This window comes from Aulonocara stuartgranti (genome assembly GCF_965226115.1).
Source record: "Aulonocara stuartgranti genome assembly, chromosome: 5".
Classification (NCBI taxonomy): domain Eukaryota; kingdom Metazoa; phylum Chordata; class Actinopteri; order Cichliformes; family Cichlidae; genus Aulonocara; species Aulonocara stuartgranti.
Genome location: NC_138943.1, coordinates 18,375,099 through 18,392,986, shown reverse-complemented (window position 1 = coordinate 18,392,986; position 17,888 = coordinate 18,375,099). Strand labels below are relative to the sequence as shown.

At 39.3% G+C, this 17,888-nt stretch overlaps 2 protein-coding genes across 2 annotated transcripts in view; both read left to right on the top strand.

The window, feature by feature from the left end:
* The window catches only part of iars1 (isoleucyl-tRNA synthetase 1), a 67,549-nt gene that overhangs the window by 3,829 nt on the left and 45,832 nt on the right, over positions 1-17,888 (top strand). The window contains exons 5-11 of the mRNA XM_082533171.1: positions 876-958; positions 5,162-5,279; positions 5,417-5,564; positions 11,090-11,177; positions 12,767-12,827; positions 13,028-13,123; positions 14,638-14,760. Coding sequence (XP_082389297.1) covers positions 876-958; positions 5,162-5,279; positions 5,417-5,564; positions 11,090-11,177; positions 12,767-12,827; positions 13,028-13,123; positions 14,638-14,760 — 717 coding nt within the window. The remainder of the gene's footprint in view (positions 1-875; positions 959-5,161; positions 5,280-5,416; positions 5,565-11,089; positions 11,178-12,766; positions 12,828-13,027; positions 13,124-14,637; positions 14,761-17,888) is intronic.
* LOC309706549 (vimentin) lies at positions 14,777-17,615 on the top strand. Its single transcript, XM_082533191.1, has one exon. It carries the CDS (start codon positions 15,587-15,589, stop codon positions 16,718-16,720), a length of 1,134 nt encoding a protein of 377 aa, XP_082389317.1. The 5' UTR covers positions 14,777-15,586; the 3' UTR covers positions 16,721-17,615.

The following is a 17,888-nucleotide window of genomic DNA, read 5'->3' as shown; positions in this document are numbered from 1 at the left end:
GGGGCTGGACGGCGTCAACGTGCTAACGAGCTAAACATGCTAACGAGCTAACCGCGCTAACGAGCTAACAGCGCTAACCCTAAAATCCTTTCATTCTCTCAAAAGTTGATAGCGCGCCTTATGTATGAATTCTGGTTGTGCTTGGTGGCCGCGAACCGATTTTATGTGGTACACGGCGTTCAGCAATCTGTCAAAAATGTTTGAGTACGACTTTGGTAAGCTACGGAGCTGCACCGCTTGATAGATTGTCGGCGCATTACGGCTACCGAGGAGCTTCGCGGAGTGATACGTACTGTGCATCAACGTAATATTACCGTATTGTGTGTGTATAAGGACCATAAATGGCACCTGTAAGAGACGTGGTTATGAAGCGGATTTCAAACTCCAGGCTGTCAGTCACACAGTAAAACTTGGGAACAGAGCAGCTGTAAAATCTGTCTGTCTTTGTTATTACGCTCAGCGTCTTTTAGTTTACATTTTGACTGCACAATTGTGAGCTCTTTGTTTAGCACAAAAACAACCTTGTTTTCTTTTATTTATGGAGCATTATTATTTAATGAATGCTCATAATTTAATTTTGAGTAATTTTTCATGTACATCTGTGCTGTATGTTAATAAAAGTGCCTGTGTGACATCTGGGACACAGCTTTGACTAAGAACTCTTTTTGTTCTTACTTTATGGCTTAAAAAAAATATCGAGATGTATATCTTATATCGCCATCCAGCTAAAAAATATCGAGATATGAATTTTGGGTCATATCGCCCAGCCCTACCTCTAAATTCATATCATAAAAATCTATAACAAATCGCCCTGCATATATTTACCATGGTAATTTGTTCTTTTCATTTTCACGTGCGTTTGTAATTGTATCTAGGCTTCAGTAAAGCGAATGGGACGATGGATTGACTTCCAAAATGACTACAAGACCCTTTACCCATGGTTCATGGAGACTGTCTGGTATGTATGTAAAAAGGGGAAAAAATGCACGTTTTTATAAAGACTTGTTTTGACTGCAGCAATTGCAAAAACATGGTGTGGGGCTATGGAAGGGTGCTTTTGGATTGGCAATGTGCAAATTTCTGAACACAAATGCAGCCAGTTTATTTCAACAATGAGCAGCAGAATCTACCAAGAGCAGTGCAAATCAATGAAATGCACCTGAAAGAGAATCTGTATATTCATGGGGACTAAGTAGGGTCTCTGAGGTTTTGGGTAGCTGTTATCTGGCTAAATCTGACAGCTCAGGCAGAACGCAGGATTTATCCTGAGAGGGGGTGCTTTGTCATTAAATAAGACCAACACGCATGATGTGTGTCAGACACACAAACCATTACTTCATGTTAGGTCCTGACTATTCGGGCATTAAGTTGCAAATACAGTGGGGCAAAAAAGTATTTAGTCAGCCACCGATTGTGCAAGTTCCCCCACTTAAAATGATGACAGAGGTCAGTAATTTGCACCAGAGGTACACTTCAACTGTGAGAGACAGAATGTGAAAAAAAAATCCATGAATCCACATGGTAGGATTTGTAAAGAATTTATTCGTAAATCAGGGTGGAAAATAAGTATTTGGTCAATAACAAAAATACAACTCAATACTTTGTAACATAACCTTTGTTGGCAATAACAGAGGTCAAATGTTTACTATAGGTCTTTACCAGGTTTGCACACACAGTAGCTGGTATTTTGGCCCATTCCTCCATGCAGATCTTCTCGAGAGCAGTGATGTTTTGAGGCTGTCGCCGAGCAACACGGACTTTCAACTCCCGCCACAGATTTTCTATGGGGTTGAGGTCTGGAGACTGGCTAGGCCACTCCAGGACTTTCAAATGCTTCTTACGGAGCCACTCCTTTGTTGCCCGGGCGGTGTGTTTTGGATCATTGTCATGTTGGAAGACCCAGCCTCGTTTCATCTTCAAAGTTCTCACTGATGGAAGGAGGTTTTGGCTCAAAATCTCACGATACATGGCCCCATTCATTCTGTCCTTAACACAGATCAGTCGTCCTGTCCCCTTGGCAGAAAAACAGCCCCATAGCATGATGTTTCCACCCCCATGCTTCACAGTAGGTATGGTGTTCTTGGGATGCAACTCAGTATTCTTCGTCCTCCAAACACGACGAGTTGAGTTTATACCAAAAAGTTCTACTTTGGTTTCATCTGACCACATGACATTCTCCCAATCCTCTGCCGTATCATCCATGTGCTCTCTGGCAAACTTCAGACGGGCCTGGACATGCACTGGCTTCAGCAGCGGAACACGTCTGGCACTGCGGGATTTGATTCCCTGCCGTTGTAGTGTGTTACTGATGGTGACCTTTGTTACTTTGGTCCCAGCTCTCTGCAGGTCATTCACCAGGTCCCCCCGAGTGGTTCTGGGATCTTTGCTCACCGTTCTCATGATCATTTTGACCCCACGGGATGAGATCTTGCGTGGAGCCCCAGATCGAGGGAGATTATCAGTGGTCTTGTATGTCTTCCATTTTCTGATGATTGCTCCCACAGTTGATTTTTTCACACCAAGCTGCTTGCCTATTGTAGATTCACTCTTCCCAGTCTGGTGCAGGTCTACAATACTTTTCCTGGTGTCCTTCGAAAGCTCTTTGGTCTTGGCCATGGCGGAGTTTGGAGTCTGACTGTTTGAGGCTGTGGACAGGTGTCTTTTATACAGATGATGAGTTCAAACAGGTGCCATTCATACAGGTAACGAGTGGGGGACAGAAAAGCTTCTTACAGAAGACGTTACAGGTCTGTGAGAGCCAGAGATTTTCCATGTTTGAGGTGACCAAATACTTATTTTCCACCCTGATTTACGAATAAATTCTTTACAAATCCTACCATGTGGATTCATGGATTTTTTTTTCACATTCTGTCTCTCACAGTTGAAGTGTACATCTGGTGCAAATTACTGACCTCTGTCATCATTTTAAGTGGGGGAACTTGCACAATCGGTGGCTGACTAAATACTTTTTTGCCCCACTGTATATGCTGTACTCTTGAGTTTTTGGTTTCTTTTTCTCTGCATGCTTTGTGACAGTGCAGTTGTTTGTTTTAGCCAACCGAAGTAATCAGACTGATCTGGTTGCACCAGCTTCTGCAAAATCCCAAAATACATTCAGTGAGACTTGACCATTATGTTGTAGAATTTAAACAATTGCCTGTTGTGTTCTATGTCAGTGTGATCCCACACCAATTCAGTAATGTTGTCTGATATGGTAAATGGATACTTATTATAGTGCTTTTCTACTCCAGTTGAACACTCAAAATATTTTGTTTTTCCATTCTATGTTCAGATTTTTTTTCTATCCATCTATGCTTTTACTACGTGGGCAGTATGTTTGGGATCATTGTAATGAATGAAAATGAAGCTGTTGCCAATCACATGCTTTACTGGTGGTATTGCATGGTGGTGTGACAGTACTTTGCAGCCTTCATAGTTCAATCAATTTCGACAAGCTCTTCAATGCCACTGGCTGAAATGCAACCCCAAACCATGGCAGAACCTCCACGTGTCTTACAAATCACTGTAGACACTCACTGTTGTATCTGTCTCCTGACCTCCTCCATACATATTGATGAGGAGAAATCTCCAGTTTGGATTCTTCACTCAGTCAGACCTGCTGTCACTGATTTTCAGTCCAGTTCTTGTGCAATTTGGCATACCCCAGGCTTTTCTCTATGTTTCCCTTCCTTAAGAGTAGATTCTTGACAGCTATCCTTCCACTGAGAGCATTTCTGATGAAGCTTCAGTGAAAAGCAGATAGAGGGACAGATGCATCTCTCAGGTTTTCCATAAAACTTTACAGCATGCTGAGATACACGATTTTTCATCTAAAATTTGCTCTTTCTCAAAGAATCTGAAAGAATTGGTTCTCCTCTAAGTTTGACATAACATAACATTGACAATAACAGACAACTTGCAGGTGTAAGAAACTACAACTAAAAGGCTTTTTGTCAATTTTTAACCAACAAATTATTGAGTTGACCTTGAATACCTTGGTGGATACAATACATAATTTAACAAGTAACTTTACCCCACTCTACACCCCTACAAAGTTTTATCAGAATTCATTCAAAACCTTTTAAGCTTTTGTGTTTAAAGACAAAAGTGCATGCAAACACTATGAGGTGTGGCTCAAGAGATTTGCACGCTATTGAAAATGAAAGTTATTTATGGATATAGAGCCCTCTGCATGTACACTCAAAATCTTAACAAGTATATTTGTCTTATTTCTAGTTAAAATATCTCATTACACTTAAAATAAGACAAAATCAGCTACAAAGCAACATTCCAGTAAGCTATATGAACTTGTTTCAAGACAGTGAATCTTGTAACTAGAGAAAAACTAAATAATTTTCACTTGTTTCATTGGCAGATTTCTTTTCACTTATTTCAAGTCAAAATATCTTGTATTAAGTGAAAAAAGCAACATGTTTAGCTTGTGTTAGTCAGTTGTTTTCTTCCTTCAGATGCTCAATGTCAAGACTTCCTCTGTAACATTTAAATAGCCATGTTGAGGGCAGGAAATATGCTCTGTTCTACACATTTAGGTTTGTGAACAGTCAAAACAACATTGTGTTCACATAACATTGTGCACAGCTTTCGTAGTTTATTGCATATTAAGATAAATGTAGAAGAGTGCAAGTCCCAGCTTTATGTCTTTGTATGCAGTGCTTGTGCACTGTTATATATTGTAATACTTGCATCAGAATTCACTCTCTGGTGATAATAGATGATGCATTTGATGCAAAATATATCTATGGATTCCCTGTGAGAAGTGAGGATGAGCATCCCTTTGCACTCATATTGGTTATTAATTAAAGGCTTTAGCAGGAAAATAAGTTTTGAAATTCGTCAGTAATACAGCCTGTGGGAGAATATAAAATGGTCTTTAACTTAACCTTCTCTCATTTCTTCTCACCACTGGCCCATGACCTGACTCTTTTCATAAATGCTCTGTCATATTTGATGAATGCTATGTGGGAAATCAGTCTGAACGATTTTTAACTGTTACCAGAGAGATAAAGCTAACAATTTTACGTATTCATGTGTGAAACTGTTGCAATTTAACTTACTAGACACAGAATCTTTGAAACTTGTTGCGTTTTGTGGAGTTGATGTTTTCTTCTTTATTTTAAAATGTTTGTTTTCTTTCTCTCAGGTGGGTTTTTAAACAGCTGTATGACAAGGGTCTGGTGTACCGAGGTGTCAAAGTTATGCCTTTCTCCACTGCCTGCAACACCCCCTTGTCCAACTTTGAGGCCAATCAGAACTACAAGGTTGGCACAGAACATTACCTCTTTACATATTTGCTGGTGTAATGTAACACGGCTATTGTTGCCTCTATTGTAAGTGCAGGTACTGTACTTCTTAAAACAAAGTTGACCTTGTTTCTATGCTTAATGCTTGTCTCCAGGATGTTCAGGACCCCTCGGTGATTGTCAACTTCCCACTGGTTGAGAATGAGGATGTTGCTTTGATTGCCTGGACAACCACACCATGGACACTGCCGAGCAACCTGGCCCTGTGTGTGAACCCAGAATTACTTTATGTCAAGGTCAAAGGTGAGCAAAGAACATAGCACACATCTTGTGCTACAACAATAATAATAATGGATTGGATTTATATAGCGCTTTTCAAGGCACCCAAAGCGCTTTACAATACCACTATTCATTCACTCTCACATTCACACACTGGTGGAGGCAAGCTACGGTTGTAGCCACAGCTGCCCTGGGGCAGACTGACAGAAGCGAGGCTGCCATATCGCGCCATCAGCCCCTCTGGCCAACACCAGTAGGCGGTAGGGTAAAGTGTCTTGCCCAAGGACGCAACGACCAGGACAGAGAGCCTGGGGATCGAACCGGCGACCTTCCGGTTACAGATACGCTTCCCAACCCCCTGAGCCACGGTCTCCCCCAAGGGTTGCTGTTTCTTCAAGTCATTGCAGTTATGCACCTCGTTCCTTACAATCAGTGGTTTTACACTTTTTTAACTCAGCCAATTACTAAATGCTACAGTAAAGAGGAGCAGGTCACTGTAACTGTAAAAATGTAAACGAGGAATGCAGCAGAAAATAGTTAATCTTGTAAATTGGTAGATCAGTATATTTATTTTACCACTTAATGCATACTTAGTATTATCATTTATTGATAACATGACATATGTGCTCTTAATGATTGATACAGTTGAGTATAAGTGGAAGTGCATTCAAAAATGATTCTGTTTTATGTGAGGAGTGAGTGATTTCTCCCTGTGATGAATGCCAATAGACGTTAGTTGCTTTATCAGCAATTTAGCCTAAAACAGACTTGGCTAAGGAGAATTAAGAGTCTAAAGAACAAATGTATTCATTTTTTGTATCGTCTACTGTAGTGTTTCCCAACCTTTGGGAGCCACGGCACATATTTCACATTAGAGAAATCACACGGCAAACAAAAATGTCACCAAAAGCATATTGATGATTTTTCTCCATGCACCAGGCATAGCGGTTTGTCCCCAGTATACCTTTTTTTGCTTTCTTCTGACCACTACTCTTGCTAGGGCCTTCATCTGGGTTGAAATTTTCTCCAGGACCCAGGTCAGATTGACTACTTTTTCGTTTCAAATATTTATTTATTGCTATTATGCTCAGTGTTATCTCACTTGCAGCATGTCCTCTTCTGTTTACTGGCAGTTGGCAATCTATTTAATTGGAACAACAGGTTGTACTGCCCTCTAGCGGAAGAGAATGTAATTGTTCTGCCCATTACTCACGCAGGTCGCTTAGAGTACCAGTCAGGTGAAACCACATAATCTTCCACGGTACACCTGATCATTTCTTGCGGGACAGTGGTTGGGAAACACTGATCTACTGAATGCATATAAATTCCAGTGGCACTGTGACACATTTAGTTTATGGAACTGTTAACTGCACAGTCTCATTTTGTGACATTAGCAGTATACGGCATAGCAATTTCAGCATATGTAACCTTCAGCTGAAAATTTCTCTCACTCTTATCATATCGCCATGATAGAATCATGGAACATGGTGATTAAAGGCAGCTAAGGCCAGCTGTGTTTAGTGAAGTTGTTTCGTAATCTAGCCAGGTTAAATAAAGAAAACAAATAACAGCCACCTTTGTGCTGCTGAAAACTCTAGCTTCAGGCTCGACATACCACTCTAACCCATTAATCTTCCTTTGCAGTGCACCACTCAGGACAACTAGTTTTGTTAAATGATAGTGCTTAAATGCTGATGCCTGAGGCAAAACTTTTCTGACTGAAAATCTTGTTTCCCTTGTGGCTTTAGTGTTTTGGACCACAGTATCAGCTGATGTTTGTTTTCTTTTAATTCAGAAAGAACAAACAAGAACAAATTAGCTGAAGAGGAGCACTGCCTTTGCAAATTGCACCCGTAGGAAATAATGGACCCGTAATGTGTTGGTGTGACTGGAACTTTGTTTTTATCTTCAAACAAAACACACAGGCAGTAACTTGCATGAACATCAGTTATGATCATGCAGGATTTATCCTTAAGTGAAAATACAATCACCCACCTAAATTGCTCCTTTCAGGTTTAAACAACAGAATCTTACATAAGAGTGTTTGTGCTAATGGCCAACATGCATTAAAGTAAAGGCATTAAAGTATTTTTGCAATTTTAAGCAATAACTTTTAAACAGAAAACTTTCTCTATAGTCTGCAAAAAAAGAGAGTACAGCTAGACTACAATTTAATATATTACAGATGTTTTGTTTACTAGTTAAAAGACACATTTTTAACAACCTTAATCCAGTTTTTATTCTGCTGAACAACAATACTGTACACAAACCCATTTTCCAGTTTCTTAATAAAAACTAATGCAGAAGTCTAATTCAACATTCTTACAATAAATCCTGCTTTCTTGAAGGTCACAGGGGTTAATGGAAGTTTCAGAAAAAGTGTTTGTTTTTGTTTGTCATGATTTAGTTTGCGGTGCTGTTATTTTGTTCAGTCCATTCATTTTAATTAATTGCATGGCTGTTGTATAAAGAGCTACACCAATGAAAGCTAGTTGATGAAACAAAGTAGGCATTTTTTCCCAATTTTTTTAAATGCAAAAATACAAAACTTTTGCAATAATTAGAGGGTTAATTAATTATATTTATATAGCCATATACAGTGGGGCAAAAAAGTATTTAGTCAGCCACCGATTGTGCAAGTTCCCCCACCTAAAATGATGACAGAGGTCAGTAATTTGCACCAGAGGTACACTTCAACTGTGAGAGACAGAATGTGAAAAAAAAAATCCATGAGTTTGGAGTCTAACTGTTTGAGGCTGTGGACAGGTGTCTTTTATACAGATGATGGGCTCAAACAGGTGCCATTCATACAGGTAACGAGTGGGGGACAGAAAAGCTTCTTACAGAAGACGTTACAGGTCTGTGAGAGCCAGAGATTTTCCTTGTTTGAGGTGACCAAATACTTATTTTCCACCCTGATTTACGAATGAATTCTTTACAAATCCTACCATGTGAATTCATGGATTTTTTTTTTCACATTCTGTCTCTCACAGTTGAAGTGTACCTCTGGTGCAAATTACTGACCTCTGTCATCATTTTAAGTGGGGGAACTTGCACAATCGGTGGCTGACTAAATACTTTTTTGCCCCACTGTATAAATCATTTTACAGCAACATGTTAACAGGAAATGCAAATGTATAATTAATAACCTCTGGAAAAAAAATCAGCTATTGTTTATTTATGGCATTAACACTTGTTTTTCCTATTTTAATGTATCAAGATGTGTTTTTTGGCTTTAGCTGGTAGGGGTGCGTGTGTGCGAGAGACATTGTGTAGCTCAAACCTGAAAATGTGGCTGAATCTCAAATCAGGCCACTCAAAAAAAGCCTTGTCCTTGTTCAAATATAAAAAAACGATACTCAAGAGAGGTGGCTACTGTTTTTCTGTTACCCTCCTGCTGTAGGTTTTGGTTCCCTATGAGAGAAACTGGTGGGTTTTTAAAAGGATGACCTAGATTCCTTTTACTTTGGCGTAGTGCAGATGATACTGTAGGGGGCAGTGTTGAAGCACAGTCTGTTATCATTACTGCACCGCCTGTGCTGCATGGGAGACCGCCTTGGAATACCAATGAATGTGGTCTTTTTTTTGTATCAGCTCAGTCTCTTTTTTTATCTCTCCTTGTTCACTCACTCGATCTTCATCCCAGTTCTTCCTACTCTTTTCTTAGCGCTTTCTTTGCTTTCAAATCCACCTGTTTTCGTCCTTCCTTGTGCTTATTCCTTCTCAGTCCGTCTCTTTTAACGTCTGCCTGTTTCCCTCGCTGCTTTTGTCGCTGTTTGAGTTGGGGGCTGTCAGCAGGTCTGAACTGTGCAGTCATTTGTCACACGACTGAGGGGAAGAAACATCTTTTATTGATGCTGCCCTCTTGTCGCTCTTTTTTGTGTCTCAGTGTCTCAGGCCATTTGGTTTTTGCCCTCTTCACAAGTGTCATCTTTGCTGTTACTGGGGACTCGTCTTTTTATGTTTCTTACAATCTGTTTTTGGCTGTATGTAGAAGAAGGTTCAGTTCTCCCCCCTCAGTGACGGCTGTATGACAGCTATCATTATTATTATGATGATGATAATGGACCCTATCAGAAACAAGATGTTACATCACTGTTACTATTATTATTCACAAATGGACCTTCAGACATGAATACAGCACAGCTATGAGACGAATGGATCTGAGCCATGTTGGATGAGTTGCTATTTATCATCACCTGAAATTCAGGTCAATAAAGATAAATCCTGCTGCTGTGGCTATTTACATGACAGACTTTGAAAAATCACCAGGATACCCCCCACGCATCACATCATAGAAATCTGCCTTGTCATTCCCCTTTTATTATACCTACTGCGAGATTTCAAAACTATATGGAAAAAGGGGAAAATGCAACAGGGACCTGGTTTCATTTTTAGCTATTTATACTTGAGATTGAGCAACTGGAGGACCAGGTTCACTGTCGTATCTTTTTATTATTCATTTATTTTTTTCCCCAGTTCTATTTATCTAATTTATGGGTCTGCTCTGGACTTGCTAAATGTTCAAAGATGGTGTGATGAAGAGCTGAAAACAGCCACGTTTTCATCACAAAAAAAAGGAGGGAATGAGTAATGATGGAAAAAAATAAATAACTAGCTGTTGCACACAGTCAAGCGTAAGTTCTTATATCTGTTTATACATACGTACTTATGTACATTTATTATGAATTTTAGCCAAAATTAAAGATTAAGAGGTTTAAGATTAAGCGATCACAGTGTGGAACAGTCAAAAGGCCCCGAGCTGGTGACTGGTGAGGCAGATCGCTGTAATAAGGTCTCAACAGGTCCGTTAAACATACAGGAGTCTGGCCGTGTAGGGCTTTATATGTAATTAAAAAACATTTTTTAAGTGCATTTCTGCATTTCCTTTTTTCCTTTTGGATGCTAATGAAAAAAAGCAAGAACAGAGGTGATGTGTGGCCATCGGCTAATTTGTTAGCAACCTAGCTGCTGTGTTCTGGACTATTGAGAGGACTGAGCAATGAAAGTAAAAAGTCTGTTGCCATAAGCTAGTGTGAAAAAATGTAATTGTCTATTATGTGTGTATTAATTCGAAGTTATAGGAGTACATCCCCAATGCTCTAAATGACTGTTAAGTAAAAAATAAAGATGTTTATGTTAATAGTATTATTACACGTGAAGAAAATGCACTAGTTACATCCTCAGAAATCTTTGTTGCTGACCAGCAGTGCACGCCTAAAGATATGAAGTTTGCTGTTATAGGTTCTTTGCTTAATGAATGACCATTTGTGATCCATTTCAGATGTAGACAAACTAAAAATTTGTCAGTCAGCTGCCTGAATAACTGTTGAGTCATTGCAAATCTACATCGTTCTATCGCCTGACATTGAAAGTGTTTGTGGTTAAAGTGCACCTACATTTAACAGTAGCAAATTTATTGGTAAAAGGAGTCTTTGGTTAATGATTTATCTGGATTGATGCTCTCTACAGGTGTGATGGGGGAAAAAAGCAAGAAAATTACAAAAAAACCCCTAAAAACCAACGTGATTTTCTATTTTGTCTCTTAGATAATACCACACACAAGACCTACATCATGATGGAGGCAAGACTGGGGGCTCTGTTTAAGTCAGAGAGCGAGTACACTATCCTTGACAAGTGAGTACAAAGGCTATATAAGTGAAGAAAAAGATAAAAAGTTCAAAGGATTAAATTTTTAAAAATGTGCACACTTCAGTCTGTTGGCACCAAAGTGCAGCGGTCTGTTGCTGAGCTACTGGGGAAGTAATTTCCCTTAGGTGAATATACTGTACAATACAGTCCTACTTTATTAACAAGAAGTCAGCTAGCAACCAGAGCTGTGAATAAAGGGTACACAAAATACGAGCCAGCAGCTGCTGTTTCTTTTTGTTAGTAGCATTTCTAGATTTGTGCCCTGATTGCTGGCGTCATGACTTACGTTAGTTGCCTTAATTTGCTTTCCAAAATTAAAGCTGTTTCAGCTGACAAATGCTTCTGAAAAGCAATAAAGAGAAACAAACCGCGTTGTGTTATGTAGTTACTGAACCATTTCTAGATTTTTATTTTTTGTTTTTAGTCTCAATTTAATTGGAAAAAGTTGAAGTGAAAGTCTAGATAACAATACATGATTGTTTTGGAAATATAGTTGTTATTATATAATTATAGTTATTTATGTAATGTTAACATTTTGTACTTGAAACCCAGCTGCTGCCTTTTTCAACGAGTAAGAAACTTGTATTTAATGTTTCTTGTCAAAGGTTTTTTGTTGAGTTATGACTTTAAAATTTATAACAGCCAGATTAGGAGAGGTTGTATTTTACCAGCTAAGTGTTGTTCTTTGCAGCAGAAAGGGGAACAATTCCAATTTCTCAGCTCACTGGATGAGTCTGGAGCACAGGGAAAGCACATAGCAGAAAAAAATAAAGCGTAGTGAGATGACGAAAACAAGTGAGTGAATAAAGACTACAGAATTTACTGAAACCTGATGGAGCAAATTTCTAGGCATGATTTATCCCCTCTCATCCTGTATATCAGATAACTGAACCGGTGATGTAAACAAGACAAAAAAAATGTCCTTCCTCTTCTTCTTCCACAAGGACAAAACCCTTAAACACAGACGCCTTTATTTGAACTATGATTACAGAAACGGTGCATCAGGACTGTCTCAGCTGCCAATATGAATGCAGCCCTTAAATGGAGATCTCACAAAGATCCTGAGGCAATTTCTGTCCTTACCAAGTGAAATCACCTCCCTTTTTAAAAAGAAAAACATTTAACGTCTGTCCTTTACTGTGAGATAAGTTATAAAAATTGTATCGTAAAGATGATTTGTCTGAATTTTTTGGTGTGAGTCTGAGAGGTGAAATTCAAGGCTAAGAACGTCCTCAAATTACTCTCCGCTGCTTCTAAGGCTTAAACACCATTACATAAAGCTACTGCTCACAGTTCTAGCTCAAGGTGACTGAGATAAGTCCATCAACATGTTGTTCTGCTCCTTTCTTCTCATTTATTTTGTGCGAGCTCAACAGTTGGAGGGACACTGTTTAGAAAGATTTTGGTGCGGAAAAACAAACTGGTGTCTGGATTTAAAAAGTGGAATCAATATGAGGAAACGTCTTTTGTCCTGTGAAGCTGTGATGGTACAGCGTTTCTGCTGGTTTGTGTCTGCAGTAATTATGAATTAAAGTTATTGTAGGAAGGTTTCAAGTGTTTTATTTGCTTTTTAGATTTCCTGGTAAGACACTGAAAGGGAAAAAATACAAGCCTCTTTTCCAGTACTTTGCAAAGGTTAGTACAGTTTTTCTTCCTGGTTGTTTCACAGTTATGTCTAATGTTTTTCAGAAACTAAACAGTATGCCTGTCTTTAATTAACACAGCACAGTGACACCTCTATTTACATCTAAATGCATCCATGAGTTTGTATTGTTGCTGTACTACTCACCCTGTCCTCACCCTTCATCTAATATCTTGTCATTTTTTTAATTCAGTGTTCAGAGAAAGGAGCTTTCCAGGTTTTGACGGATAACTATGTCAAAGAGGAAGAGGGCACAGGAGTGGTCCACCAGGCACCTTATTTTGGAGCTGTAAGTAGGATCTTTTCTAAAATCATGCAACTGTGACAACATGCAATGCTCATTACATAAGGGGGAGCTGCAAAAAGTAAAATTAAATGTTAAAGAAGTGTTGCTCTTGGTTTGTAGTAATCATAAAAAGCAGAAAAATTAAAGGTTCAACTGATGAGTTACTTCATAGATTCTTGGGATGCTATTTTAAACAATTATCTTATGAGCGTCAACATCTTATGTGGATTTATTGGGTGTTTTTATCTGATGTAGGATGCTGTGTTTCTTGCCTGATAATTTAAATTCTTTTAATTAAATGTATGCATTTAAGATGAGATGAAATGAGCACACACATTTTCAAATTCATTTCAAGTTGAGGTATATTGTTGTCGAGGAGTGTTTGTTTTGAGTGCTATGGTATCAGTGTATTGAGTCCAATGCAGTAGTGCTATCAGATGTATTGGGTCATTGCTAATAGGTTAGATGGCCTTGCCAAGGGTAGACAAGTGCCCCAGTGGCTATAGCCAGCTTGGAATACCAACCAACTGTCTTAGCTTTCTGTACAGCAATCTCTGAACTGTTAACAACACCCTTGTAGTTAGCATCTCATTTAAATCTGCATTAAATTTTTTAATTTACTTAGTTGTCACAATAATTTTGATTTTCAAAAAAAATGAAAAAGATCTTCTTCAGTTAATAATACCATATCAAAAACAAGCACATTAGCTCTGAAGTTGTACAGTAAAAGGGAAAGAACTGTCAATTTATGTTCTTCAAATTGTATTGTATGACTAGATGTGAAATGACCATGTGACACATCTGTCTTGGGTTTTGACAGGCTGTTTGAATACAAATTACATCTGCAGCCGGACAGTGCTCAGATCTTTCATGCATAGCTGTCACATACCAGCAGTGCTTGTTTCAACACTGCAAAAAAGTATCCAGCTCAACAAGGAATTTAATATGGAGTCATAACATATCTTTACACTGTCGAAACTGGGTTCACTTTTGGTTGCACCTATATGCAGTAATGGAATTGTAAAGTGAGCTTAAGATGAAATGATCAACATTAAGATTGTGTACTCTAATTTATTTCATTTACATTTTCATTACATGTGACTTTGTTATAAGTGGATATTTGTGACACACAGAGAGAGATTAGATGGATGGATGGAAGCATAGATAGATGGATACTTTAGATGATCCCACAAGGGAAATTATTTTGTTACAGCAGCAGGATAAATAACAAAAACAGTACAGTCTACAATAAATAAACAACAGAGTTAACTTAAAAGTGCCGCAGGCACTGCATAAGGGCCTTATACTAGGCAATGCAAAAGTTTATATATACAGTGAAAAACTGTAGTTGACATTGTGCAAGAGGGTAGTGCAAATTGTATTTGTAAAATAATAAATAATATGTATACTATAAATCTAAGAAAAACAGCCGTGAAAAGGTTTAATACAGAAGACTGTATTGATAATAAAGATGCCAGACAAACCCATCTCTAAACTGTAATATGATCTCTCTGTAGGATGATTATAGGGTGTGCACTGAATACAACATCATCCAGAAGGACCAGGCTCCTATCTGCCCTGTGGACGCCTCGGGCTGCTTCACTTCAGAGGTCACTGACTTTGTGGGACAGTATGTCAAAGTGAGTGACACTTCATGCATTTACATGCAGATTAGGTTAGCAAACATTGCATGTATTCTACCCACAATAGGAGCCGCTGATATGATACACATGATAAATATTTAAACATTATTGATAGCTGGATTAATTCAGTGTTTCATTTTCTGCCTTATCAGTTCACACTCCTCAACTGTTCTCGATTTCCTCCATTTGTATCTTGGAAATGCGTCTTTTCTTAATAGACTTTCTCTTTCTAAAAGATTTCATGATATGTGCCAAATTTCTGTTGTTAGTCCTCTTTAGAAATATGCTTTAGATATATTCTCTTTAGCTATACTTGCAATAAAATGTTTTACCTTTAACTAATTCTTAACTCAAACTGTCTAAATGTGAAGTTGAGGGAATCTGTGTCAGAGCAGTCTTCTGGAAAAACTTGCTGCCAAAGCACATTGTCATTTACCAGCGCACTGGATAGCCTCTTCAAGTCTGTCACACCCAACTAGAGTCCTAAGAGAATAATGAGTTAAAAAGAGCATTCATATATGATCTCATCACTATTTCACATCCTGGTGCAAAGGCCAGGGAGTGACCTGCCTGGCCACTAACAATACAGCGTTAGCTAATAAAGAGTGTGCAGCCACAGTTCTCCGAAAGTCAGTCATAATCCACTTTTGAAATGTGTTAAAGTGTAGCGTGAGTTTCAAGGGTGTCTGAGACATTCTTTATTACTGCATAAAAACTCAGAGACAGTCTAGGGGACTGTCAGTCGCAATATTTGCTACACAAGAAGCCAAAAGAGCAGCCACTCTTCTGTAAATTGAAAAACAAAGCCGGTATCTTACACAACATGAGAGCTGCATCTTACAGCCAGAAAAGTCTGCAAGTTAGCAGTGCCAGCAGAGCGAGAGTTCAAAGTCCGTCACCTTCCCGGTGCCGTGGAGCTTCTTATGACAGCCGGGGACGCTCGGGTTATCATGGAACTGCCATCGAGGTGGGCACAGAGATACATCAGCACCATGCCAATGAGAAAGAGGAAATGCAGGAACTCAATGTCAAGTTCGCAGGATACATTCAGAAAGTTCAGGCACTCGAACAGAGAAATGCTTCTCTTCAAGCTGAGCTAACTGCCCTGCAGAGCCGCTATAAGGGAGGCCCCACGGGCATCGGAGAAGAATACGAGCTCAAATTTAAAGAGGTGCGAGAGCTAATTGAGGTCCTGACTAATGAGAAGGGAGCAGCTGATATTGAACGTGGCTACATCGAAGAAGAAGTAGAAGTTTGGAGACTTAAGCTGGAGGAGGAGCTGGCACTTAAAGAAGAAGCAGAAATGATTCTGAAGGAGTTTCGTCAAGATGTTGACAATGCCACGCTGCAGAAGGCTGAGCTGGAGAAGCGCATAGAACAACTGGTGGCCGAAATAGAGTTTCTCAAGAAGCTGCATGATGAAGAAGTGGCTGACCTCATGAAGCAGATTGAGGACTCAAAAATTAGTGCTGAGATGGATGGCGATCGCCCTGATCTGGCTGCTTATTTGCGTAACATGCGTGCAGAGATAGAAGCTGTTGCTGCTCGCAATGTCCAAGAAGCAGAGAAGTGGTACAAGACCAAGTTTGACAATCTCAAGGACCATGCTGGCAAACATGAAGAACACATGAAAACCATGAAAGAGGAGATCACCACCTTCCACAACCAGGTGACAGATCTTCAGAATCAGATTGATGGTCTGAGGGCTCGCAATGCCGCCCTGGAGCAGCAGCTGGAGGACATGGAGATCTCCCACATGGATAAGGTGGGGAACCTAGACAGCGTCATCGCTCAGTTGGAGTCTCAGCTCTGTGATACCAAACTGGAGATGACCAAGTATCTCCAAGACTACCAGGAACTGCTGCACATTAAGCTCAAGCTGGATGCAGAGATTGCAACCTACAGGAAGCTGCTGGAAGGAGAAGAGGAGAGGTTGGGAATTCCCAAAGATGTCTAATTACATGGGAGAGGATCAGCGGCGAGTTTAAAGAATGGTCACAAAGAGGATCCGCAGCGTATCATGGAGTTTCAAGATCAGTTCACTCTATTTCTTACCCTTATTCTTTCTGCGGGCTTTTTAAAAATGTGTTTTTCTGAGCACAGATGCCAACACCTCTCCTGACACTTTGCCTAGACATGACTCCACTAATCAGGTGTTATAAATTTTGGGTACATATTTTTTGACATGAACTCTGCCTGCATCATATAAGGAAGAGTTTTGATCTATTCTTGTAATCTTATATGTATGCTTGTGTAGTTTTGGATTTCCCCTAACAGTTTATTGAGATATAAGACCCAGCCCTTTCCTACTCCTTATTTGTCTGTGATCATATTCTCCTTATGTATTCTCAAAATGATCTTCATTCCTATTCATTGCCTTCCTGTAACTCTTGAATGTTTGGGGTTTTTTTTTTTGGAGTCCTCATTTCTCCTCGTTGCTTTCCTTTGCTCATGCTTATGCAGTACCCCTGCTAAATTTATCTTCTGTCTTTTCCCAGAAAAGACTGTTGTACCTTCTCTGTTATCACTTCCCTTTGCTACACTTTGTCACTTTTTGCCATCATTGTCTCTCTTTATGAAGGTTTTGGACCCGTCTGTCTTCTAAATGAAACACTCAACTCAAGCAAAGCAATATATAATCGTAGTATTGTGACTGATCTTTACAGCAACTCCAGTTAATTCTGAATGTTTTGACAAAACTGTTGACCATTCACACTAATGTTGACCAATTTAATAAAGATTTAAGTGTGTGCATACAAAATATTAGTAATGAATGTTCTTTAACATGTTGTCATTTCCTAATTTGTCTTTTCCTACAAATAATAAATTGAGTAGACAAACAAATGCCCATTTAATACTAGAGATGGACCGATCCGATATTACGTATCGGTATCGGTCCGATACTGACCTAAATTACTGGATCGGATATCGGAGAAAAATAAAAAATGTAATCCGATCCATTAAATATCACGAAAGCACCTCACAAAACTTGCAATACGCCGTAACTCACCTCAGAACGTTAGCAGTTGGAGCAGTATGCATCACGTGATAGAGCGGCTGTGGCATGCGGGACCTGTCGGTGGTCTGGATAGCATTTGGAGCTTCGCTAGCAACCCGGCATTTCA